We start from the raw sequence: 26,400 nt of genomic DNA on the forward strand, positions 1-26,400 counted from the left end.
ATAAACCATCGTTTGTCTGAGCTCTCTTGGCGGGGGTGGGGGTGGGGCAGGATCACTTCTCAGGGAAAAGCCGGGGGTCTGGGAAGCCAGGGATGACGAAGAGCCAATTTCTAGTAAAATATCCTAAGAGGTGTCAGACTCTGCTATCTGAGTGCTAAATTAGAGAAAGCTGTTGCTTATCTAACTTCCTGTAAACGCCCGGCCGTAGCTGCGGCTGAGAGCCGCCCTCTCCTCTTTGCTGAGCGGGGGATCCCCGGCCCCTTCAAGCGGTCGACCTCTGCCTTTGGGCTTCGCGCCCAGGGTCAGTCTCTTTAACTGACACTGAGATGCCCTTTTAAACAGCAGCCTCCGTCGTCCTCTCTAAAGATGGGAAACTCGTACGCCGGCCAGCTGAAGACGACGCGGTTCGAAGAGGTCTTGCACAACTCCATCGAGGCTTCCCTGCGGTCCAACAGCCTGGTGCCCAGGCCCGTCTTCTCCCAGTTGTATCTAGAAGCCGAACAGCAGCTCTCCACGCTAGAAGGTAGGAGATGCCCTCGCGTCTGTCCTGTGTTGTGTGCAGCTCCTGTTGCAACAGAGCTGGAAACGCTTTCCTCCCCTGTGTGCGAAATGTTGAGTCTGGCGGAAAAGAACTATTAGAAAAAGTTGCGCATACACTTGGACTTGGACTGAAAACAAACAAACCAACCAAACAATGATAAAGTTTCAGCCGTAAAGTTACAAGCAATCAAATTATTCACTGGCTAACGGGAGGGAGGAAGAGGGCCGGGGAGGAGTATCCTGGAGTGGTTGTTACTTAGGCTCTCATCAGAAAGTCACTTGATAAGTGAGAAATTTTAACATGCTTTGGCCCTCAGTGGTCTTTTTTTTCTCTCTGCCTCGGGACTCACGGCCGTATCTTTGCAAAATAGTCTGGGTAGTTTTTGTGATGGCAGATGCCAGAGCCCTCTAGACACTTCGAAAAGCCAGGAAAACACACCCTGATGAATGGAACGTGTGCCAGAAATAAATGCATAAATCATACTCAGGCATGGGGACAACTTTAGGGTTTACTTATTTATCCGGAGAATAAAATGGTTCTGTTTCTCACTCTTTGATTTGTATCTTTAATAGCCATGTATTTTCATGGCAGAAGCAACCCCACGGCAATCCATAGGGTGAGACCCTTACTCTTACGGAAGTCCTTTTGGTCAGTTTATGCCTTCTGCTTGAAGACTCAACTTAGATACCGAGGGGGAAAAGGATTGTTGTTTACAACAAAAATGAGTCAATTAAAGCACGCAGCCTGCCAGGTCCCCTGGATTGGGGTGGTCATGACGTGTGTGGGTCAGTATCAGTGTGTGTGTGTGTGTGTGTGTGTGTGTGTGGACAGGGTGTGGGGATGGCTGACCAGGAGGGTTGCACGTGAGGGGAAAATGAGGCACAGAGTTGCTTGTCTAGTGCCTGATAGTTCTTATTCTGGCAGGGAGGCGCTCCCTGGGTCAATCTTTGAAACATCTTACAACGTTAACCTTGCAAACAGCAACAGTAAGGACCTGAGAGAGGGTCTGGGAGAAACTGGGCTGGGCTCAAAAGCACCAACTAGGGAAATGGCGAATTGTCTGGGTGTGCATGTCCTCCTGGAGGGGAAGTGTGGCTGCAACACGGTGGGGGGATGAGAACTCACTGGAGGGTCCTGGCTGTGTTTTTGGCCGGCACAAAGACTTCCGTGAGGCATACACACGTTCAACAGTCATCCTTAACGGCCTTCCCTATCGAAAGGCTGCGTTGCTAATGATAAATTAACAATGGTCGCGACAACTTAGTTTGCCTGGCATCCTGAAATCTACAAAGCGCGTTCACCTCCACCTTGTAACGTGATTAAATCCCACGGTTTGGGAAGATGGGCGCTGGGGTTGCCTGCAGAGATGAAGGAGTGCCCGAGTCTCACAGTTGAACCCTTAACTCTGGCAGCTCTTTGATGAAGAGGGGGCAGATAGGGGGTTAAGTAGACGGGTGGGGCGGGGGGGGGGTGGTGGTGGAGATGCTCACCTGGGGAGAGACAGGAGGTTCCCCAGGCAGCTTTTCCTTATGCCCCAGATCTCCACGGACTACCTGGGAGGCTGCACCTCGGACATTCTGACTTCTTAGGATGTCCTCCCCTGCTGATAGGGCACTGGGCATGGGACACTTTGCAGAGACAGCTTTGAGCCTTATGCTCCTCCCGGGCCTCCCGTGTTGAGGGCTGGCTGCCGGCTGTAGTGGGCTTGATTGTTCAGCCCAAATGTTGAACGAAAACCAGGGCAGACCCTCCAGCTTTTCCTGTTTGTCCCGCAAACAGAATAGAGAAATCTTCCCAAAGTGCAGGGGCCTGGGAGTGGGGCGGGGCGGGGGGGGGGGGGGTGTAGGGAGAGGGGGAGGTGGTGGGAAGGGGAAGACACTCTTTTTAGTTTGCTGGGTGTCACAATAAACTGAGCACACAGCTCTGCCCCTGGTTTCTGCATCATAAAACCTGGCGCGGACGGCCTGTGCTGGCGACACCTCGTTTTATAGTCTGTGTGTCTGTCTCTCCCCCTGGGTCTCTTATTACTGTCCTTCCTCAGACTATTACATTAAAGATGGTTTTTATGACCAGGGTGCTGGTCATACTAAACAGCCCTCGATCTGTTAACCTTTTCTGTATTTGTGAAGGTGATGCAGCAGGGGCCTTTGTGACTTTGTTCCCTGGCGTAGAGGTCTTACCACTTCCTCCCAGGGGAAAACCCTTTTATTACGTGTTGTTTACTGTTTTTAGAAAGAGAGCAAACAGAACAGATACCAGCAATTTTGGGGTAAGTATTAATTAATTAAACAAGATGCAGGTAATTCTTGGGATCCCACCCACTCAAAATGTCCTACGGCTTCTTCCCACAGAAAGATGCAATGAAGTAAGAACATTACAGTGAATAACAACCCCCATGCTCTGCAGAGTGAAGGTAGTGCAGTGGCATTTCTAGCGTGAAGGTCCTAAGGTCCCCGTCCTGTTGATTTTGTCTGTCTGAGGCCGTGTGAATGCCCTCCTCCCTCCCTCCTCCTGCCGGGAGACCTTGGCCAGCAGTCTGGTCTGGTCTGCTCCTGGCTACAAGCTTCCTCGCCCTCGCTGCTGCCCGACTGATCCCATCAAAGGCCCTGGGATGTCTGCTATAGACCTTTGACCCTTGAGGGCAGCTTTCTTATCTGCTGGATTTTGAGCTCTTTCTTTGACTCTCTGAGGCTTAAGATCCCCTTCTTTCATTCTTTCTGACAGTCTGAATTCCTGTTCTTTTTGGCTTAGCAGAATAATGTGCAGACAGACATTCCTGGGTCCCCGAGCGCTCCAGTGGCTTCGACTTTCTCGCCCCTTTTCACTCACTTGGTTGGTGTCTTGGCTGTCCCCTCCGGGAGCCCCCCCCCCCCCCTTCCTGGGGGGTACTGGCTCAAAGAGCAGATGTGATTGTGCAGGAGAGCTTTCTGTGACTCCCTCTCCTCTGGTGGTTACAGGACAGTCCCAGCCCCCACGGGGTCCTGTGCTGCATTGCGGGCGCCTGTGGTCTGGGCGGGACTCTGTCCCTCGTGCTAAAGCCACTCCAGACCTGCATTTAATGGCAGGAAGGAAGCATCTGAAGGAGGCTCTGGAGTTTATCCCCACCCCCCTTGTGCTCTTCCCGGGTAATCTTTTTACAGTCTTCCTGCCGCCTCTGTGTACTCCAGGCCCAGAAAGACAGAGACCCCAGGAATCTTCACTTCCTGCTCTGACCTACCCAAGGTCACGGGCCCAGGCTGGCTTACGGTGTTCACTGTCTTCCGCCTCTTGTCCCACGGGCGCCTTTTAAAATGGTGGCCACCATGAAGATATGTTCCCAGTACCCTGTGCTGATTCAATCACATCAGGAATATTCTGTGCAACTCTGAGGGCTGCGTTTCCCCCTGCATAGACTACAACAGCTCAAAGTGCCCTTATGTAAACACCTCCTTTTAAAGATGCGGGATCTGGGGGCTCCTGGGTGGCTCAGTTGGTTGAGCATCAGGCCCTCGATTTCAGCTCAGGTCATCATCTCAAGATTCATGGGTTCGAGCCCTCTGTCGGGTGCCACACTGCCCCTCTCACTCTGCTCCTTCCCTGCTCACTCTCTCTTTCTCTCTCTTTCTTTCAAAAATAAATAAACATTAAAAAAAATAGAAAAGTTGCAGGATCTAATGCACAGAGAGGTTAAGTCACTTTCCTGTGGCCACACAGACCATGGAAGGCCCAAGTACTAGAACTCGGATCCACAGTTCCCAGCTCTGCCTCCCTCCACTGCACATGAGTTCGTCATTAAACTAGAACCAGCGGATGGACGGAGGGTGTGAGAGCCAAGGAAGAGGAGGTTGGAGAAATGGAGAAAACAGGAGACAGAAATAAAAAAGAAGAAACAATGGTCTCCCAGCCCGGCCCATTTAAGAATGCTGGGAGTGACCCTGTCCCATGAAGACATGTTCATGCTGTTTGTTAAATGACACTTAAACGTAGACAAGTTGAGAGGGATTTTTAACCCCAAATTTCTGTTAAAAAAGTCAGGACTATTCTTGCGTAGCCTTGGAAATTCACGAACATGACCCCCCTTCTCTAGCCGAGCTGCGTAAAGACAGCAGGTACCACAGTGTGTGCTCACATCGGCTGGACAGGTGTTTCCTGGGTGCTTCTCTGCATGAGCATTTTACGGGGTGCCCAGAGTACCGAGACGGAGAAGGGCAAGGACCCCACAATCTAGGAGCTGAGAGTCTGGGGAATGACAATAAGCTGTTCCATTGCCCAGGTACAGTGCCCACGATGAGATTCCCGTGGCCCATTGCTGGCTCTCCTGGCCAGTTTCGTGTTTTCCGTGACTCCTAAAATGCTATTTCACTTGGAAAAAAAAAAAAAAAAAAACAACTGGGGCGCCTGGGTGGCTCAGTCGGTTAAGCGGCCGACTTCGGCTCAGGTCACGATCTTGCGGTCCGTGAGTTCGAGCCCCGCGTCGGGCTCTGTGCTGACGGCTCAGAGCCTGGAGCCTGTTTCGGATTCTGTGTCTCCCTCTCTCTCTGACCCTTCCCCGTTCATGCTGTCTCTCCCTGTCTCAAAAATAAATAAAACGTTAAAAAAAAAATTAAAAAAAAAAAGAAAAAAAAGAAAACAACAACAAAAAAACAACAACAAAAAAGAAACTTTCCTGAAGTCATAACCTGCCTGGCCCTGTTCTGGAATGGTGCCTTGTGTGTATGTGACAAATTTGGGTGCGTGTTTTCAGAAATGCCTATGTGTCCATTTTTCCCTTGGGGATGAATAAAAAGGTACCGTTCGTGTTCTGTAGAGGCGATTCATGCCACGTTTTCTGTTCTTAACTAACCGGTTCAGTCAGTCGCTAGAACATCGGTGCGGGCAGCAGATGCAGCTGGGAACGGGCCAGCTGTGCTGCTTAGCGGGTCTCTGAAGAGCGGCAGGCGGATCACTGGGCCTCTCTAGGCCTCAGTGTGCCCACCTGCAAAATGGTCTAGATCTTAATCTGTGGCACCTCCCACAGAAATACTTTTGGAGTGCCTACCAGGTACAGGCTTCGTGCACTGTTCTTCTCCACCAGTTACCACGTGTTGACCCCGGTGCGTGTGCAGACAGGCGCAGCTCTCGTGGATGGGGAGACAGGTGAACCCGGATTCGAGGTCACGAGGCCAGGCTTGGAGCCTGAGTCTGTGACCTGGGGAGAGTCCCCTGACCTCAGCTGGCCCCTCCAGCAAAGATGGGGGATGAACGCCCGACCTTGGGGTGTGTCTGTCGGGATGGGCTGGCTGTTCGGTGGCTGAGACTTGCGGACTAGCTGCTTCTGCCTGACGCCTCGCTCCCCTTTGCCCCTTCCAGGTGGAGGCCGAGGGGACAATGAGGACGAGGAAGAAGAGGGGGAAGGGGCGCTGGAGCCCAGCGGTCCCCCGAATCCCTACCAGATGCACCCTCCGCCCGAAGGCTGCTGCACCACAGACGGTGAGCCCGCAGAGTGCGTGACCCTGGCCCCTGGCAGGTGACAGCGGGCGTACCCTCCCCCACCCAGCAGCGTTGGCTGCACCTCACTGTGGCCGTCAGGCTCTTACCCCTCAGCGCTCTCTGGACAGCCTCAGCTTTACCAATGGGTTTGGGTCCAACAGTTCATTTTGCTACGTTGGCTGTTTGAAAACTAGAACGTGCCTCTCAATTCGGGTCGGCTGGCGCTGCACGTTTAGCTCAGACCAATACGCGGGAGCGATCTTTCTCCTTTATCGCACTTTATGGTTGAAAAAGACAGGCCTGTGGTCTCTCAGGAACCCCGTAGGGTCGGGGACTCGCTCCCGTCGCGCTGTTGAGGAACCGAGGCACAGGGATGCCAGATGATTCATCTGGGCGTAAGAGCTCGCGCTCTGCATGCGGAGACACTTGGATCAAACCCCTGGCTCTCCCACTCTCTAGCCCAACAGCCTGTCTGAGTGGCGTATGTTCATCTGTCACCACGCCAGGCGAATGGTTCAGTGAGTGAATTAATTATTGCCCCTCCCAACTCTGGAAGTTTGGAGATAAAAGATACTCTCGGATATCGGAGCTAGTTAGGTCAGCCGACCCTTCGTCCACGGCGTGGGAAGTGCTAGCAGGGTGGGGTGGGTGACCAGGGGTGCCTGGGAGCCCACCAAAGGTTGCTGACACAGGTCGAGAGTTTAGGGAAGGCTTCCTGGAGGAGGTGGCCCATCGTCCGGGTTTCGGAGGATTGGCAGGAGTCTGTGAGAGGGTTGGGGGAAGCTGGGACATTCCAGACAGAAGAACGGCATGGGCAGAGGCTCAGAATGGGGAGCGTGGAGCCCATTTGGGGAGCTGCCAGCAGTTTAGGTAGGAGTCTGAGGTGTGGCTGGGCAGGGCTCGGTGCGGGGATCATGTGGGGTGTAGAGGCCCCGTGTGTGGGGCTGGACGTGACCTTGTGCAGGATGGCGGCGGGGGAGGCAGGCAGCCCTCGCTGGGGCTGCTGCTCTGGGGTGAGGGACACCAGCACAGTGGCCCTTCACGAGGGGGCCTTCTCGTGTCCACCTAATGAAACAAAACAGCGAGTTCTCCAGTGGTCATCACGGTGATTTTCAAAGAATTTCCAAGTAAACGCAGCAACGGTGTCCATAGCCCATCTTCCTCCAGTTCTTCATTTAAAAAATATTTTTTTTTATTGTTTATTCACTTTTGAGAGAGAGAGAGAGCACATGGGGGAGGGGCAGAGAGAGAGAGGGAGACACAGAATCCGAAGCAGGCTCCAGGCTCCGAGCCGTCAGCCCAGAGCCCGACGTGGGGCTCGAACTCACGGACAGCGAGATCATGACCTGAGCCGAAGTCAGACGCTCAACCGACTGAGCCCCCCCAGGCACCCCTCCTTCAGCTCTTCAGAAGGCTGGGCCCAGGCCACGTAGGTGGAAGGCCTGCTTCCCTAAGACGATGGAGAGGAGCCACCCCGAGCTGGGTCGGACCTGCCTCCACCCTGGCCCTCCTCTCTGCGGCTCTGAGCAAATCACGTAACCTCTTCGGAGCCTCGATTTCCGTATCTTCAGACTGGCAGCTGGAACACTTCCCCACAGGTGATCAAGTGACAGCTTTGCAGAGCTTATCCCAGCCCAGGGCCTGGCTCACCGTGGGCACTGGCTCTGTGCCTTCTGGCCTCCCCACCCCTCAGGGCCCCTTTGTGGCCCTCCCGCCGGGGGCACGGTGTTGTCGATGGCGAAGCAGGTGCGTGCGGGAGGAGTCCATTGACGGTACTGTAGGGTTTTGCAGGGGGAGCCTCGGGACCATCAGGCCATGTTAGCTGTCACTGCCTCCGTCGGTAACTAAGGATGGAACAGACATGGGATGGGGCTGGATGTGCCCAGAGACCTTGCGAAGGGCCTGTCCAAATAAGTCTCAGCTGTTTCTATTTCCAGATGCCTCGGGACATGTATTTCTTAAATTTTTTAAAAAAGTTTTTAGGAATTTATTTTGAGAGAGCAAGTGTGGGCGGGGGGAGGCACAGAGAGAGAGAATCCCAAGCAGGCTCCGCACTGTCAGTGTAGAGCCTGATGTGGGGCTCGAACTCATGACCGTGAAATCATGACCTGAGCCGAAATCGAGAGTCAGATGCTTAACTGACTGAGCCACCCAGGCGCCCCTGGACACTTATTTTTTGAATGGGAAATTCGACTTAAAAGCTCTAAGATACAGAATGTCCAAAAGGGTGTGGAGTGAAAGCCTCCTTGACGGTCAGTGTCCTTGTGTCCCATCCCCAGAGATGGCCAGTATTACCAGGCTCTTGCTCCCTATTTGTGACATTTGTCTTTTCCTCATACGTGTAAAGAACACTGGGCGTAAAGAATATCAAATTGCTGGGGCGCCTGGGTGGCTCAGTCGGTTAAGTGTCCGACTTCAGCTCAGGTCACGATCTCGCGGTCCGTGAGTTCGAGCCCCGCGTCGGGCTCTGGGCTGACGGCTCGGAGCCTGGAGCCTGCTTCCGATTCTGTGTCTCCCTCTCTCTGCCCCTCCCCCGTTCATGCTCTGTCTCTCTCTGTCTCAAAAATGAATAAACGTTAAAAAAAAAGAATATCAAATTGCTCACAATCTCTTATGGATTTATCCTGTGTACATTCTAATTGACCATCACGTGCCTACACTTTTTCCTGGTGAGTTTCATCTGTACGTCAACGTGTATCATATGGTGACACCATCGTCATAAAAATAATTAGCGTGTGGTGAGTGTCCTCAGTAAGTAGGGTCCTAATCTTACCTCTTAGAACTAGTTTGAAAGTCAGCCACATCCAGAGGTGAGCTTTGTTCCCGACAAGACCTGGAACGCTGTCCTCCCTTTGCCCACGCGGAGCCCGGGTCCGGGGAGGCCCCTGGGCAGCGTGTGTGAGTCTCGTCCGTTCCTCCCAGGGTTCTGCCAGGCGGGGAAGGACCTGCGTCTCGTCTCCATTTCCAGTGAGCCCATAGACGTCCCTGCAGGCTTTCTCCTCGTGGGGGCCAAGTCCCCCAGCCTGCCGGACCATCTCCTGGTGTGTGCCGTGGACAAAAGGTTCTTGCCGGATGACAACGGGCACAATGCTCTTCTTGGTAAGTCCTTTCTTTGCCCTTCCCTGTGGCTCCATCCGCATGGGGGACAGGGACAAGAGAGGCCATGGGGGGCGGGGGACAGGCCGCCTTTGGGGGCTCTTGATCACTGCGTCCTACCGCCCCGTTTGTTTTTCAGTAGGCTCTTTCCGTGTGAAGTGGAATGTAAATGAGATTTATCCTGAGATGTGGCTGACCTCCTATAGAAAGCCCATCATTTAGCGCTGTCTTGTGCGTATGTTCATCAAGCCTTTTCTAAGCGCCTGCCTGTGTCGAGAATAGGATACGGGCCTTGTGCTCGATGCTTTCAGAGGACATCAGACCCGAGGCGGTGGGAGAACAGGGCTGAGTGTGTGTCCCTGCTTGCGGAACATTCATAGCCTTCTCCAGAAAGTGGGGAGCGATTCCTCCACGGGCCCTGGCCCCTTCACCTGGTCCGGTGTCTCCCATGGAGGAGAATCCGGCAGGCAGAAGGGCTGGTAATGATCTGGTCCAGACGTAGCGTCAGGAAGGGTCTTTGCTGTAGAACACTTCAATTTCATGCTCGATACACCCCCCAAAAGCTGAGTAGCTAAATGCACGCCAGTGGGTATTTACTGAGCGCATTTTAGGTCTGAGGCACTATGCAAAGGACCCGAGAGGGGAGGAGGGGAAGAGGGGAGAGCAAGGATTGACCCGCAGAAGACGAATAGTTCCTGCCACGAGGAGACAGTGACTGTGGGTAAATGCTGAACCAAGGCAGGTGAATGTGGGCTGGACAGACAGACACAGCTCTGGGATGGTGACCGGAGAGAGGAGAGAGGAGAGAGGAGAGAGAGAGAAGGTTCTGGCCAACTCTGTCTCTCTAGGCAGGAGAGGCTTATTATAACTAGTTCTCGAGAACAAGAGTAATCCCGGGAAATTCACTCTACCAAAGGAGCTCACGGAGTCCTCCCGTCTCGGATTTAATTTGCTCGTCGAGGCCACTCAGGATGAAACGTGCTGGTAAGACTGTGCCAGTGACTTGGTCAGCGTTTGATCTGGTGGCGGCCGCGGCTTGGGCTGAATGCCACCACTTAGTGACTGTAAAGGAATTGCGAGGGCAGTAAATCAAGGAGGTCCTGTGTCTTGAAACGTGGGGACAAGAATCTTTGAGTTCATTCACCGCCAGCCCCTAACAGCTTTGGCTCCTCAGGTGGCGAGTGCAGAGGAAGTGGGGGCCTTGTTAATTGCTCGCCAAAAAGCCATCGGAGGTGGGTTACGAGGGCCGGTCGGTAATAACCGACGCTTTCTTCTTTCAAAATAACTTTACGCTCTCAGCTTGCACACTTAACACTGTGTAGGTTTCCTGCAATTAACCCTCATGGGTGTGCGGGACAAGGTGGGCCTACAGCCCTCCGGGGGCCTGGGCTCCGCGCTTTTTAGTGACCTATAAAACGGAAGCTGTGGAATATCTTGGGGGAAGCAATGGCTTTAGCTCCTAATTTATAACCGCCCCCCCCCCTCCAATTTATAAAGAAAGGAATCTTGTTTTAGTGACTTGGGATCAACAGAGGGATTTTGTCTGAGAAGCTGAAAGATGAAAATCTAGATGTGTGTTTCCATTTTTTGACGACGGGAATTCCTCTCGATTGGCTGATCACTGAGGCAGGAGACGACCTCCAGCTAGAATGTCCTTTTCTCTCGGGGTGTAAATGAGTCCTATGTTCACGCAGCATTTGTGGAATGTGTACCCCGTGTCGAAGGTGGACCTTCAGTTCAGCCCAGGGCCCCAGAGTCAAGTCCAACCTGGTCCTTCGCTGGGAGCTTGCCAGCTGGTGGGAAAGCTCGGCCAGACGGGGACTTTCTAACACATCTCTGGGCGGCACGTGAGAGCTGAGGGTTAAGGTGCCGAGGGGGTACAGGAGGGCACACGGAGCCCAGTGACGGGAACAGTGCCTCAGGGTGTGGTGTGTGAGCTGGGCCCTGAAAAACCAGTGGCATTTTGCGAGTCAGAGAACAATAGCACCTACACGCTAACGGCAGCCACTTTACTAAGCACTTATCGTGTTCTAGAAACTGTTGTAAATAAGTTATCAGTGTACCGGTGGGTACGTTATTATCTAGCATTTGTGTATGAGGTAGCAAAGGCACAGAGAGGTTAACTGACTTGCTCAGGGTCGTCACCCGGCCGGTAAATGGCAGGTCCTGAATTTGAGCCCAGGTGCTCTGGCCCTGGCCCTCCTACTCCGGGGAATGGGTGCCCTCAGGAAGAGGGGGAACCGTGTGCGTGAAGGAACGTGGTGTGCTGGAACGAAGGAGCGGAGGCTGGGAGTGGGGGCTGCTTGGGCCCCGCCTGGGCAAGGCTGCCATTCCTGGGAAGTCATTTTTCAAATAATAGTATAATGCGTCTGTCTTGTGTCTTTAACAATTACTAACACACGGCCAGTCTTGTTTCACCCACGACTCCCTCTCGAACTTCTTGGATTGTTGGGGAAGCAAACCCCAGACGTGTCGTTTCACCTGTAAACGTTTCCGTGTGTATCTCTAAACAATAAGGGCTCTTTGTTAGAATTCCTATACCGTCATCGTATGTACAAAATTTAACAGTAATGCCGTAAGATTACCCAACAGCCAGTGTGTTCAAATTTTGTCTTACAGTTTTGGTTTTGTTTTGATGGATGTTTTGTTTGAATCAAGAGCCGACCAAGATTGTCCCAAAGCATTTGGCTGACCTGTTGCTAATTCTGTCTTCACGCATAGGTCCCTCCTTCCTAGTTGTCCCTTACAGTTTTTATTTTTGCAAATGTTCAAAGAAGGTGATTTCTGTGTTTGTTTGTTTGTTTATGTTTATTTATCTTTGAGAAAGAGCGAGAGAGAGAGAGAGCAGGAGAGGGGCCAAGAGAGAGGGAGACACAGAATTCGAAGCAGGTTCCAGGCTCTGAGCTGTCAGCACAGAGCCTGGCACGGGGCTCGAACTCACAGCGAGTCTTCATGACCTGAGCCGAAGTTGGACGCTTAACCGACTGAGCTGCCCCTGCTTGCTGTGTTGTTAACTTGCAGTGTAGAACGATCTCTTAGAGGTCACATGAATAACTGATTTCTGCCCCCTTCTTCCAAAGGGACAATTACGGGCAGGGGAAGTGGCCGTGAGCCTCTTGCAGGATTCCGGGGGTCTTGTTGGTTATGTGGCAAGAATGCGCCACCAGCCAGCCTTGAGGTTGGTCCCATCTTCCTGTGCCCATCACCCCCATCCCGTTTCTGTCTCATCTGAAGCCCGACGCGGCTCTTAAGGCTTTCCCTGTGCCTCTGGCTGCTGCCTGGTACACTCTGGCCTGTGTCCCCCTTCCCAGGCACACGCGGGAGAATTGCAAAGGGAGGTGCACTTTGGAGTCCTCCAGAGGCCCACCTTCAGAGACGCAAGGAGAAAGTAGATCCCTTGCGTACTTTAGTCGGAACGTGGCCAGAATACCGAGGCTGGGGGCCATGGACGTGTTTTTTCCTCATTCCCCGTTAGGCTCTATTTACCTCCACGACGAGGATTGTGGCAGAAACAACAGCAGTCAAATATAAAGTGGAAAAGGAAGAAGTTGCCCATCACCCCCAAGTGAACCTCCATTGTACTTTGCCCATTTTCTTCTCCGTGCACCATCCAGGTGGGGCATTTGAAATGATTTTCATAGCTTGTATTTCACAAGCGTGGACATAAGGCTCGGTTTTGGTTTTTCTGTTTCATTTGCTGCAATACCCCAGGACGATGCTACTTTTATCCCAAGTCGCCGTTCGCTTTCAGGGAACAGGAGGGCAGGCCTGCCTGTGATGACTCCGTCCTTAAAAGGAGCACGGAGCCCCTCTCAAGGTCTGACCTCGGCTTCAGGGTCCAATTTAAGCCCTGCCTTACTAGAGGTCTTTCCATGGAAGGGGGAGCACGTGTGGGCACCAGTTCGGGGTGTGCATGTGCGACACCACCCGGGGTGCCAAACGCGGTTGGCCGGGCCTGAGGGGAAACTCGATAGTGCCGCCCCCGTGTGGTCAAGAAAGACTCGTTTTTATGGAATAGTTCCTGGGTGGTGGTAACCTCGAAGGAACCGTTTCTCTGCACTCTGGATATTTATGCCGGAGAGTTTGAGGATTCAGGACAGGCTTTCTAGGCCTGTCTTCTAGAGAGAGTATCATCCTGGGGCTCCTGGGTGGCTCAGACGGTTGAGCGTCCGGCTTCGGCTCAGGTCATGATCTCGCGGTCTGTGGGTTCGAGCCCCGCATCAGGCTCTGTGCTGACAGCTCGGAGCCTGGACCTGCTTTGGATTCTGTGTCTCCTTCTCTCTCTGCCCCCCTCCCCCCGCCCCATCTCACACTCTGTCTCTCTCTCCTTCAAAAATAAATAAACAAAAAAAAGAAAAAAATTAAAGAGAGTATCATCCTGGTCCTGGTCCTGATTATCTCCCTGGTCCTGAGGCAGATTTCCAAAGAGAACGGCTCATTTTATTCTTCCTCGTGAAATTTTTTTACTGCCGTTGAGACGACTTCTGGGAAAATTAGAATTGCCTCACATGTTCAGCTGGGGGTGGCTTAAACCATTTCCCCTGTCTCCAGGGACCAGTTGGTCAGCCGTCCTGTGGTCCCGAGTCACCTCTTAGAAGAGCAGTCCGTATTTGCTGCAGCTTGCAGCTGGCTCCCCAAATACTTACCAGGCAGACCCAGGCCTTCCACCTTCGGAACCACGAGAAGGCCTTCCCGATGGCCCGTGGTCCCATCCCTCCATCTGAAAGGGCGCAGTGGTCCCACCGCCCACATTTGTCACGGATCAAAGGCCTGTGGTCCACGTAGCTGTCTCTGGATGGCAGCAGGGCCCCGGCAGAGTGCTTTCCGCACACCTTGGTCTTGTAGTAGTTCTGTTTCTCGTTCATCCATCTTTTCAACACTTGGGGTCAGAATCCCTTCCAGAGAGCTTGGAAGGTTTCTCAGGGCCTTGTTTTTTTGTTTTTGTTTTTTTGTTTTTTTCCCCCCCATTTCATTATTTACCTATTTATCTTTTAACTTACGTCCAAGTCAGTTAGCATATCGTGCAATAGTGATTTCAGGAGTAGATTCCAGTGATTCATCCCCTATGTGTAACACCCAGTGCTCCTCCCTTAATGCCCCTTGCCCATTCAGCCCATCCCCCCCTCCCACAACTTGTGCAGCCACCCTCAGTTTGCTCTTTGTGTTTTCAAGAGTCCTCCTCCTTGTTTTTAGAATCTTTTTGCTTCCCTTCCCTTATGTCCATCCGTTTGGTATCTTACATTGCACATACGAGTGAAGTCATATGATCTTGGTCTTTCTCTAATTTCGCTGAGCATAATCCCCTCTAGTTCCATCCAGTTTTCTTAAATGGCAGCTGAGCTGCGTTTGTCTTCAGAGATCCAGGTTGGAGACAAAGGAGGAAATAAAAACATTAGATTGTTATTTCAAAGGAGGTGCAGACATCCTGATATGTTCACGTTGATAGTCAGCCTGTTTCGCCTCTCCTTCCCTTCTGATATCTACCGTCTATGACGTGCTGGACGCTGGTCTGCGCACAGACACTTAAGATAGACAGACACAACCCACCCCTACGTGCAGTCACCCCATGACGCTGGTCCTTTAGAGCAAGGGAATAGCTATGGGAGAAAAGATGCGAATTTCAATGACTAAACACTGAAAAAGGTTACGATGGTTCTCTGTTCAATATGAAGAGCTGTAGGGGAGGACAGGGAGCTTCAGCCCTTCGGGTCAAGGGAAGCCCCGAAGAAGTGGATGTTTGAGTCGGGCATTGAGTGGCAGGGACACATGCAACACGCAGGTGGGACTCAAGGGAGGAAGAGTGTGAGCCTGGAGGCATGAGGGCGGTGGGAGTGGGCGGGCGGGTCCGCTCGGGGATTGGGCCCAGCAGAGCGAGGAACAGGGGCGAAGGCTGGAGCCATGGGGGTTGGGTAGCATTTGGGGTGGCCTTGAATGCCACGCTTGTCAGTCTCCACCCCATTCGCCTGCTGGGCTGGAGTGCCACACCGTCTACCTCCACTGGGGAATATTCCGTGACTCTCAGGTCCTCAGCCCTCCCCAAAGAAGGATTCGTGTCCCACGGGGCCGGGTGTTGTGTCAGTTGAGCTGAGTGACCTTGTCTGGAGGACGGTAAAAGGGCCAGCATCTCGCTGGCTCTCTGCGCGTGTTAGTTCCTTTCCTGTCCCTTTAAGAACAAGGAAATGGCACAGTGCCTGGCATCTCTTCGATACTTTGTCTGTTTGCTCTGGTGCAGAGAGAACAGGATTCTGGAAGTTTAAACTAAACCTGTCCCTGTCCTGTGGCTAGACCGAGAGATCTGTCCCTATTTCTAAGGCCTTTTAAGGAGGATTAAATGTGCTTAAAATAGATCAGAAAATCCAGTGAGTGTCTGTACTGTAGGTGCCTTATTTCTCTGTGGGGATGTTTTGAACCTTCACGAACACGTCGCTTTGAACATTAGCCAGAGGCCTCAGGAATACCCTGTTTGAAAGCAGGGCTCACACACCGAGCCGCGTGGCCCTCATGGGCTAAGTCAAAGTGACCTTTGGAAACTTGTCGGCCAGAGAATATGATGAAACAGATCAGTCTCCGCTTGAGGGTCTTTCCTGCCAAAGGACCTTGCACCATAGAAACCAGACGCCCCAGTGGGCGAAGCAAGGTCCTCAGGAAGGTCTTCTTGAGATGGTGGGTGTAGACCAGAGCAGCTAGGCCTGTCGTCACATTTGTCCCATGTTAACCGGTGGTTGCACTGAGTGTGGTTTGAATGGACTTTATAGCTTGTAAAGGTCTCTTTATCCCTATTCGCTGGATTTTCGTGGTTCGTAAGAGGTCGTTTTGTCATCGGGCGACCCTTCTGGAGCCTCACAGCTGGTGGGAACCTCCGTCCGTCCCCAGAAAGGCCCATTCCGGCCTCGGCCGCAGGATGCCAACGTTGTGACAGCCACACCGGGGCAGCGGGTCTCCGTTCCGCTGGTGGCCAAACCCTTCCAGCCCCCACCCCGTGGAGCTCTCTTTGTTTCTTGCAGCGACTCATGGGGTCAGGATGCAGTTTGGGGCTCCTGGGAGGTCGTCAGTGGTCTGATGGCTTTGAGATTCTGTGACCGGCCAGCACTGAAGGAGATGGGCGTGGACCACTTCCTGCAGGCACTTGATCAGTGTAGACGGTTGAATGCGATAGTCTCATCTTGTAATGTTTCCTGTGTGTATAGGCTTTAAAATCTGTCCCCCCCGCCCCCCGCCCCCCGGCAAGTTCAGTCTTCCAAGCTTCAGGGCCTCCTCCATGACTAAGTCTTCTTGGGCCTCCTTCTGTTCAAGTCAAGGTCATCTCGACCCTTGGACCCACATAAGGTGCTAGGGACCTTTGCCCCGTGGAATTTTCGGGTTCGTGGCACAGGATGGGAGTATTTAGAATTTCCACAGTCTGCGTTATTTGACGAGTATGTTGGAGGTAAGTTGGAGACCTTCGTGGTGGTTTCCCTCCCCCAGGTTTCTCTGGGAATTGCGTTGGCTGTGGAAAGAAAGGCTTCTGCTACTTCACAGAATTCTCTAATCACATAAATCTCAAGTTGACCACTCAGCCCAAGAAGCAGAAACACTTGAAGTATTACCTGGTCCGCAACGCACAAGGGACTCTAACCAAAGGACCTCTCATCTGTTGGAAAGGCTCAGGTGAGCAGTTCGGCTTTGAGCAGGGTTGGGTGGGTGAATGGGGGCCCTCCAAGAGGGCCCAGGTGCCTGTCAGCCGGACTTGGAGGAGCGCCCAGGCTCCGTGGGCACAATTGCAGGCAGAAGGTCAGCCCCGTGAAATCAAAGCGCTGCTTTGCATTGTGGGTAAACATTTGTAGTGCCAGCCTAATTGTGTGGGACGTTTAAAAGTTTGCAGGGGGCTACACCATCCTGTGTCTTCTTGTGGCAAGCGTTTGGGACAGAGGTTCTCAACCCCGGGGTGATTCTGTCCCCCATCGTGACTGGAGAGCGCTACTGCCATCTGGTGGATGGAGGCCAGAGATGCTGCTAAACATCCGGCAGCACACAGGATAGCCCTTTCTGCCCCCTCCCCACGCTCCCCCTGCCCCGTACCCCAACCCACAAAGAACGATCAAGCCTAAATAATCAGCGGTGCCGAGGTTGAGAAACTCTGACTTAGAGAAATAATGGGTTGGATGATACCCGTCCTCTCTCCGCCCCGAACCCTGTGAAGGCCAGTGTCGTAGAAGTCACTGGGCTTCCCTCCTCCCTCCTGTCTCCCAGATCACCCATGGCTAAGTCAACTATGGAGAGAAGAGGGTGGGGGGCAGTGGATTTTCAGAGGCCCAGCCTTGGATGGCCCCTGAGAGGCCCCCACTCAGCCAGCTGTGCAGGGACATGTCCTAGGAGGGGTCTCCACGAGAACCTTGTCTGGGTTGGTTCATCTCTGGTCACCTGGCCTCTCCTGGCCAGCCTCTGTGAATAGAAGGAAGGGACTTCAGAAGGGCTGGCTCGGGGCCTTCCTCCCCCACCCCTACTCCTTTTCTTACTTGACTCAGTAAACATTTCTTGAGCTCCTGGTACCGAGAATTAGTGGTACCAAGTGGTGCTTCTGCCGTGGGACCCAGGAAGAGTCTTTGATCACGTGCTGTGACCAAACACCTCACAGGCTAGATGCAACTCCTGGGAGGGAATCTTTCCAGCAGAGGGTGGCTTTCAGGACAGGGGGCTCTCAGCTCTTTCTCTGCCTCTGAGTAATAATCTGTTCTTTCCTTGGGCTTGAAGGGCAGCGATGGGGGTGACTCATTCGTGTCCTCTGTTTTTCTGTTTGTCCCAAACGCTCAGGGTTGCTCCCCCTCCTGATAGTCAGAGCTGCCCCTCGGACGGATCCCCCTGCCCTTGGCACGGAGCCGTGGGGGTTATCGCACCCCCGCCTCCCCCAGCTACGCTGAGGCAAGGCTGGTGTGGCGTTGGCACCATTTTGGTTATCTAGGTGTCTGGCTCTCTTGGGGGACAGCCTCCGGTCTAGGAAGGCCTCGTGTGACCGGGGTTGGGGGGGGGGGGGGAGTTGTTTTTCATGCATGCGTCTTGCCCCCTTAGAGTTCAGAAGCCGGCCGACCTCCGCCAGTGCCTGTTCCAGCTCACTCTTCCCGCCAGCGGAGAGCTCCGGGCCTCTGGCTGCCTTCTCCAACGAGCCCGTTCCCGGAGCCAGCCCGAGCGTCCCCCTGGGAGCCCAGCAGGCAGGTGAGGCGACCGAGAAGCACAAAGGAGCTAAACCCACAAGCCTGGCAGCTTGAGGGTGCAGCCCAAGCGATCTTCTTGTTTCTTTTTGTAAAGTGTGTTTATTTTTGAGGGGGGGGGGGGCAGAGAGAGAGAGAGAGAGAGAGAGAGAGAGAATCCCAAGCAGGCTCCGTGCTGTTAGCGCAGAGCCGGAGGGGGGGCTCGATCTCATGAACTGTGAGATCACGACCTGAGCCGAGATCAAGAGCTGGATGAGTCACCGACTGAGCCACCCAGGTGCCCCTGCAGCCAAACGTTTTTCAAGATAAATAAGAAGCGTGCTTTGTACATCATCTTTGCCTACAAAGCCTGAGCATTTTATCTTGAATTTGTAGTAGTTTCTGGCACAGAATGCTGTGTTGTGTTTAAAAAAAAAATTTTTTTTTTTAATTTATTTTTGAGAAGGAGCAGGAGAGGAGCAGAGAGAGGGGGACAGAGGATCCCACGCAGGCTCCACGCTGACGGCACAGGGCCCGATGCGGGTCTTGAACTCACAAACTGTGAGGTCATGACCTGAGTCTAAGTCGAACGCTTCACTGACTGAGCCACCCAGGCGCCCCCGCATGCTGTGTTTTTAATTTGGAAAGATGTCCTCTGTTGCTGTCTGCTACGTAATACGATCCCCTTATCGGTGGTGTGGTGAATTGGGGTCCCTCAGCACCCCCCCCCCCCCCCCCCCCCCCCCCCCAGTTTGCAGTGGGGAGCCTGCAAGGGGCAGATGAGACGAGCAAGGGCCGTCTACCGTGTGCTTAGGATCCCACAAGTCTGGGCATGTGCCTCCTTGAGTCTTAACAGCCTCCCTGCAAGCAGGCTTGGGTTTCCCCGCGGTACTTCTGGGGAACCTGAGGCTCAGCTGTGTGCCTGGGGTCTCCTGGGCAGTTGCAGGTGAAGTCAAGATTTGACAAGCAGGGGTTTCTGGGTCGTGTGCTTGGCATTTTGCCTTCCTGAACGGACCTTCAAGCATGGTCGCCGTTGACTCCAGCAGCCTTCTCAAGGGCTTGGGAGGCTTGGCTGTTTTCGTTCTCCGGCCCACGAGGTCTGTAGAGGGGCCTAGTGAGGGGAGTCGGTGCCCTGGCTCCCACGGAGAGGCCACGCCAGGGTTGGGAACTGTGCCCTCCCACCGAGGCCCCGGGCCTCCCTCTCTGCACGCCGTCTGCTCTTGTCCTCACCGCGCCCGGGCCCCCAGGAACCGCTGCTACCATGGCGGCCGGGGAGCCCTTGGCCTTTGCCATGGGAATAGCTGGGTGTGAGTTTCCAGCACTGAGAGCCTCTGGCTGGGCGATTCGGGGCAACTGATTTCAACTCTTCGCGTCCCTGTTTCCTCGCCTGTAAAGCTGGAGCAGATCTTTTCTAATTTGCAGGGTGATTGCAAGAGTTAAGTATGGTGCCAATAGGAAATACTCAGCACTCACTACCTGCCAGGCACTGTTCGGCACGCTTCTTTGAAATCCTGGCTTTCTCCCAGTGGCTCTGTTATTGTCCCCTTTTGTAGCTGAGAAAGCTGAGGCATAAGGGGTTCAGAAGGTTAAGTAAGGTCACTCAGCCCCGGGCGGCAACCGAGCAGGGGATTCAGACCCAGGGCAGTGGGCTTCAGAACTGTGCCCCTAAGCCCCTCACCATGCCACCTCACCCACAAGAAAGGTTTTGTGCTGCCCCCGACTCTGGGGGGCCTTCCAGACCACGCTGGCTGATGTGAGCACGGAAGCAGTGAGCCTCACAAGACCAGAACCCATAATTTCCCCCGGCATTATCCTCAGACCTGGGGAGCCCCAGGGCCCTGGGTGACTGTGTGCCCTACAACTGTCCTGAGCATGTTTGGTGCAAACCGGAGCCTGGGGGGTGAGGGTGTGGGAGAAGGGAGGCGGATCAGCCTCGGGTGCACTCCTGGGATGCAGGGGCCCCACTGGCCACTCCTGTCTCCCTGGTCCTTCATTGACCCGGGCTGTGCGCTCACTGGAGCAGGAGTGTGTGTGCATGGGTGTGCGTGCATGGGTGTGTGTCCTCAGTGGGCAGAACCACTTGTCGGCTAGTTGGTAAAAATGGAAGAGAAGTAATTTCCTGCTAAGTGGGGCTCCTATGAACTCGCTCTGTGCTTCCCCTTTTCTCTCTCTCTGCTGCCAGGACCAGCCTCTGAGCACCCCTCACTTGCTGCGGCCGTGGGTCCAGCTGTTTTCAATGGCAAAGATTCTCCGAAGCACCAACAGCTGGTGAAGAACGACCTCTCGGCCATGCCACGGCCCTCGGCATTAGGTAGCATCGCCTGTCCTGGGGGGGGGGGGGGGCGGTCTTGCTTTTTTCTAGGCCAGGCTGTTGTGGGGGTTGTGGGCGCCACCGTACTGGGGCCACTGAGCCTCACGGAGTGGGTGTGGCATGGAGAGAGAGTCAGGACAGGCCGGCAGGTGCCTCCCGGGTCCGTGGGGCTGTGCCCAGGCCCTGGTGTGGGTGGGGCCGTGGCTTCGTCCACCGACTTGGGTGATGGGTGTATGGCAAGAAGCAGCGGGAGCCCCTTGTGAGGTGGGCGACCAGTCTTGTGGGCTACACGTCAGGAGGGCTGTGAAGTCCCTCCTGAGAAATAGGGGGCAGTGTGGTGTCATGGGAAAAACACGGGCTCCAAAATCAGATAAACACGAATTCGAAACTCAATGCTGTCTCTTATTGGTCAGGGGGATCTTGGACAAGCCTTCTGGCTAAATTGTGCCCTCATCTGGAGATCAGAATTCTGCATTCAGGGCAGCTGGGAGGGTCAGATGAGGTGCTGTATGGAGATTCACACACATCTGGCAGCTCACTGAGTGACCATGCCCCCCTCGGCATCATCACTGAGCTCCTTTGCAGGGAGGACTTCCTGGAGGAGGTGACAGTCGAGCTGCACCTTAGAGCTGGGGAAGCGTGAGAGGCGGTGAGGGAGGAAGCTCAGAAGAGGATGAAGAGGTGCACGAAGGGGTTACACAGACCTTCTGCTAGAGTAGAGGCCGTGGAGCCTCTGACTCCGAGCTCAGTGCTCGCCCCTCTGGGCTCTCAGGAGCCATTTAGTAAGCCAGGGTTACCTCTCTCCCCGTCCTCCCTGCACGCAGCTGAGTGGATTTTGGCAGCCAAGACTGTCCAACTGGAAGAGCCCGTAGTAACTCTCTGGTCCCACATTCTGTTTGGTAGAGAAGGGAAGTGAGGCCCAGAGAGGCAGCCCAGGCCTAGAGGCGAGGCTTCCCTGCTTCTGTTACATGGCCGGCAGAGGACATCCCTGGTACAAGACCAGTGTCCCCTCCCTGGTGGAAGGACCAGTGTCTTTTCTGAATTGGACCTGAGACTCCCCAGTCCTAACCAGCATGGAATCTGAGGTCCAGTCTCTATCCCCCCTCCAGCCGCTCCGGGCTGTGACTGGTGTTTCTTGGCAAGGTGCTGAATTTAGGGTGGCCCCGTGGCCGACGACCAGGGCTCTGGGATGGTGATGGCAGCCTTGCACTGTGGCACCTGCCCGGCCTGCGTGGAGGCCTGTATACGTCCAGCCTTTGCCCGGGCAGCGGGGCACGGGGGCCCCGCTCCGCGGTGAACGAGGAGCCGTGTGGGAAGTAGAATGCCCCTAGTCCCTGGCAGCCCTTGAACCCTTCTGGAATCTGGCCCCAACCAACCTGAGGAACCTTATTCATTCCCCACTGTTTGAGACCGCCACGCTCCAGGAGTGCCCTCCCCTTCCTGTCCTCACCCCCTGGTCACGCACTGAGTCCTGACTGCCGCTAAACCTGCCTTTCAGGGCTTAGCTCAGCTGTCCTCTCCTCCTGCAGCGGGGGTACCTTCCCTGGTCTCAGTTCCACGGCCATCCGTGTCCGTCAGGTACCGAAGGTCCTGAGAGCAGGGCCAGCGTCCTTCCCATCTTGGGGCCTCGGCACCTGGCCGCCCGGGACACCTTCACAGACTGAACACAGTTGTTCAGACGACACAGCCGAAATGTCAGAGGTCCTGTGCCTTCCCGCCCGCTCTGGGGAGAGAGGAAGCCCATGTTAATCAACTGCTCCTAAAACGACAAGAGGTGTTGAATTCGGGCTTGAGGGCTGTCGCTCAGTGGTCCTGAGTGGAAAAGTCCTGCCCCCTCTCCGGGGGGCGTTAGCAAGTGCCCAGGATCCTTGCTTGATCCACACAGGGGGGTCTGGGTGCTACATGTCCTGGAGTGACATGGAAGTCTACATAATAAAAACTCGCTCACCCAACATGCCAAGGGGTGCCCCCCACCCCGATACCAGGAGACACCGCGAGGGCTGGTCCACATTGGCACCACAGGGACGACTCCCAGTGACGTCACTTTGGGAGAGTCGAGCTGGGTCCAGCAGAGCGGTGAGGGCTTGTGTCCCAAAGGGGGAGGACATCTGTAGACCCTCCATCCGTAGTATCGAGGCCTGGCCCCTCTACGGTGGCTGAGTGTGGTTTCCAGAGGCGTCTTGGTCTCTGTGGGGCGCCTCTGTCCGCACCTGAAGACAGATGTGCGGGCAGTAGAAGGTAATAGAAGATAAACGGAACAGCGGTTATAGTAGCTGCCTCAGGTGTTGCCGGGAGGAGGCGTGTCTAAGGAGCCCGCCTGCTCGAAAGCTCTGTGTGAGCCACCTGTTTTCTGTTTTCACTTTTTGTTCCCTTTGTTCATTTTTGATCAGTCTAAGGCGGAGTCAAGCATAATTTTACCACTTTTAACAGACCCTGGAGCAAGACCCTGCGGGGCGCTTAAGCAAAACCAGGGTGCCCACGAACGGTGGCGTTTTCTCATTCTCGTTTCCAGAAGTCTGGTTCTGTAGGTCAGGGTGGGGCCCGGGAGCGGATGGTTTTAGCAGGCCCCTGCTGCTTCTGCCCAGCTCCTTCTCAGGCCAGATTTGTAGGAACCTTGCCCTACACCGTGGTTTTCAACGCTGGTTGTGAGTTAGGGTCACCAGGGAGCTTGGAGTCACCACGGTGCCCGGGGCTCCCCCAGACGCGGGGTTCCGCTTTACCTGGGATGGGCTTGCGTCCGGGCACAGAGAGCTTTAAAGGTTTCCCAGGGGCGTTTAATGTGCAGCCACAGCTGGATGTGTACTTCTAAACGTAGGGGAGATTTTGAGTCGGATTGCTCAAACGAATGTGGTAACCAACTCTGGATATTTTGAATAACCCGGGCGCAGAGCGTGAGACACGCACATGCTGTTATCTAGAGTGGGCGAGGATGACTCGTAAACAACAGCAGGTACCAGCCTCTGTTCCTGTTGACTTCTTTGGTCTGAAGTTAGTGGTCAAGGCTGGGGTGGGAGAGGAACACACGTAGAGCGGTCCTGCCCCCAGGTGGTGAAACTGTGTGGTGGTCGGTCGAACGTGACCGTGGCTTATCCCAGAAGCACATGGGCATTCACGGGGCAGTTTAGAGGAGGAGGGGAAGGAGGATGTGGTCTTGGGGGCTACCGGCCAGTGGGCCCCAAGGCTGTGCTTTCGCTACATTCTCTTTAGTCTTCATGAAACCACCTTTAACGGCAGGGCTTGTGACCCCATGTTAAAGGTGAGGGTGTGCTAAGGGCTCAGAGATCAGGCCGAGGCACTTGCGTGGTTTGGAACGAAACGTTCACTGAAATGGACAGGGTATTTCCTCATGCCCGGACGCTTCCCTAAACAGCTAACGACCGTCGTAAGGCTCTGATTTTTTAAAAAATAACAAATACGTGCTCTCCAGAGCAGGGGGAGCGTTTGGAAGCTCATCCTTAGCGAAAGCCTAATCCGTACTCTGAATGTTGTCTAGGTATCTTATCAAACTCTGGGCCCCCGAAAAAACGCCACAAAGGGTGGTCCCCAGAATCTCCATCAGCGACAGATGCTGGCTACGCCCAGGGTGGTGGGAACAGAGCTAAGTACGGTAAGTGACGGCAACGTTGCCAGAAACCCGAGACTTGGGGACCCGTGGTGGTGCTGCTGCTGGTGGTGCGTGGGCGTGTGTGCCCGTGTGTGTGCTTCCGCGTGAATCGGCGAGGATGTTCTGGGGGGCAGACTTGGGTATAACGGAGGGTCTCTTTCTCGTACGGTGGGGCTGCTCAACCAAGCCCAGGCTTCCTGTATGGCAGTGAGCTCGTTCCCTGACCCTAAAGGAATTTAAAAGGGGCTTGCCTGCCACGTGGCAGGGAGACTGAAGAGGAGGGGACTGGGTTGTTTGGCGGGGAAGATTGGATCAAGCGACTCTGAAGATGCTTTGACTCAGGAGTCTGTGATTCCAAGACTTGGGGGCTCCCACAGGTAGGGGTGAGGGTCAGATTGTAGCAGATTCGCAGGCCGGCCTGACGTCGGGTCTGCCAGAGGTGGGTGGCTTGTTTGGCCTGTCTTCCTAACTCTCCTGGCCTGTCCCTAGAGAGCGCAGGCATGTCCTGCGTGCCCCAGGTTGGCTCGGTGGGACCAGCGTCGGTCACCTTCCCCGTTGTGGCCTCTGGAGAACCAGTGTCCGTCCCTGACAACTTGCTGAAAATATGCAAGGCCAAGCCGGTGATATTTAAAGGCAAGTACAGCAGTGGGACAGGTGGTGGACGTCGGAGAGCCTGAAGGGATGAACAAGGGACAGGCTGACTCCAAGGGTGTGCCCCTGAGGAAACTCTCAGACCCTTTCCAGGGCAACGGAGGAGCTAAGCAGACCAGTCGCTGGTGTTGCCCCTGGTCACATGCCAAGAGTTCTAGGGCCTTTCACAGGTTTGCACGACAAGCCCAAGTGGAACGATTCTGTTCCATGATACGCATCTGTTCATTCACTCGCTCTCGCTCGCTCATTCACTCGCTCATTCACTCGCTCATTCACTTGCTCATTCACTCGCTCATTCACTCGCTCATTCACTTGCTCATTCACTCGCTCATTCACTCGCTCATTCACTCATTCGCTTACTCATTAGCTCATTCATTCACTTACTAATTCGCTCACTCGCTTGTTCACTCATTCGCTCACTCATTCACTCGCTTGCTTGTGCATTTGCTCATTCACTCGCTCATTCACTCGCTCATTCACTCATTCACTTACTCATTTGCTCACTCACTCATTCACTTACTAATTCACTCATTCGCTCACTCGCTCACTCATTCGCTTACTAATTTGCTCACTCATTCACTCGCTTGTTCACTTGCTCATTCACTCATTCGCTCACTCACTCATTCACTCATTCACTTACTAATTCACTTGCTCACTTATTCACTCACTTGTTCACTTGCTCATTCACTCATGGACTCACTCATTGGCTCATTCATTTGCTCATTCATTCATTTGCTTACTCTTTTGCTCACTCATTCACTTACTAATTCCCTCGATCGCTCATTCACTTGCTCGTTCACATACTCATTCACTCGCTCATTCATTCATTCACTCGCTCATTCACTAGCTCGCTCATTCATTCATTCACTCATTCGTGCCATAATGACAGGTCCAGTACAAAGCACCAGGGAACGGAGACAGATCAGTCAGCCCCTTGCTCCCGGGACCCCCGGTCCGGTGGATTGTCCTGTGTCATCCTCTGCCACTAGTTCATTTTGACTATGCAATCTGACTTTGGGCGAAGACGGCCACGGTCGCCACATGGAAGCAGGAACCTAGACTCAATCTGTTTTGCGACCGTAGGTTAATGGAGCCTCCGTGGGGGCAGACTTGCCGCAAGTAAGGAAGTCCCCTTCTAGCGAAGCAGGAGAGGTTGAAATGTGAAGGTCTGGTGGGACTCGCGTGATGATGACGGTCGCCGGGGCCGTGTGATAACACACACACGCACGTGCGCCTCCTTCCTAAAGAAGCTGGTACAGCATCTGGCATCGTGTTTGGAGGCACAGAGGAGAGAGGGTCGTAGGCAAGTGGGAGGTATCTTACCGGTAATTAAGAAATAAGAGAGGCACTCCTTTTTTTTCCTAAAAAAAAATGGATAGGGGTGCAGATCTGGGTTTGAACCCAGCATGAGTCATGGCCGGTAATCCCATCGGGCCCTCTTGGCTAATTGAGAAGAAGGTCAACGTGCAACAGTGTTACATGTAACCTGTGCACGGCCATTACGTGTCTGTGAGACGCTGTGAGAACGCGGGGATGAGAAGACAGAGCACGGTGGCACCACTACGGGCAGGGTGGCATCTGTGCC

At 54.0% G+C, this 26,400-nt stretch overlaps 1 protein-coding gene across 1 annotated transcript in view; it reads left to right on the top strand.

Moving 5' to 3' along the window:
* Nucleotides 1-342: 342 nt before the first annotated feature.
* GREB1 (growth regulating estrogen receptor binding 1) overlaps nucleotides 343-26,400 on the top strand; it is a 76,731-nt gene continuing 50,673 nt past the window's right edge. Inside the window, 8 exon segments of the mRNA XM_078444975.2 lie at nucleotides 343-523; nucleotides 5,870-5,989; nucleotides 8,912-9,088; nucleotides 16,550-16,732; nucleotides 18,131-18,274; nucleotides 20,432-20,560; nucleotides 24,054-24,167; nucleotides 24,654-24,797. Of these exon segments, the coding sequence (XP_078301101.1) occupies nucleotides 367-523; nucleotides 5,870-5,989; nucleotides 8,912-9,088; nucleotides 16,550-16,732; nucleotides 18,131-18,274; nucleotides 20,432-20,560; nucleotides 24,054-24,167; nucleotides 24,654-24,797 (1,168 nt within the window). The 5' untranslated portion in view covers nucleotides 343-366.

Source organism: Panthera onca, chromosome A3 (assembly GCF_046562875.1).
Source record: "Panthera onca isolate mPanOnc1 chromosome A3, mPanOnc1 haplotype 2, whole genome shotgun sequence".
NCBI lineage: Eukaryota > Metazoa > Chordata > Mammalia > Carnivora > Felidae > Panthera > Panthera onca.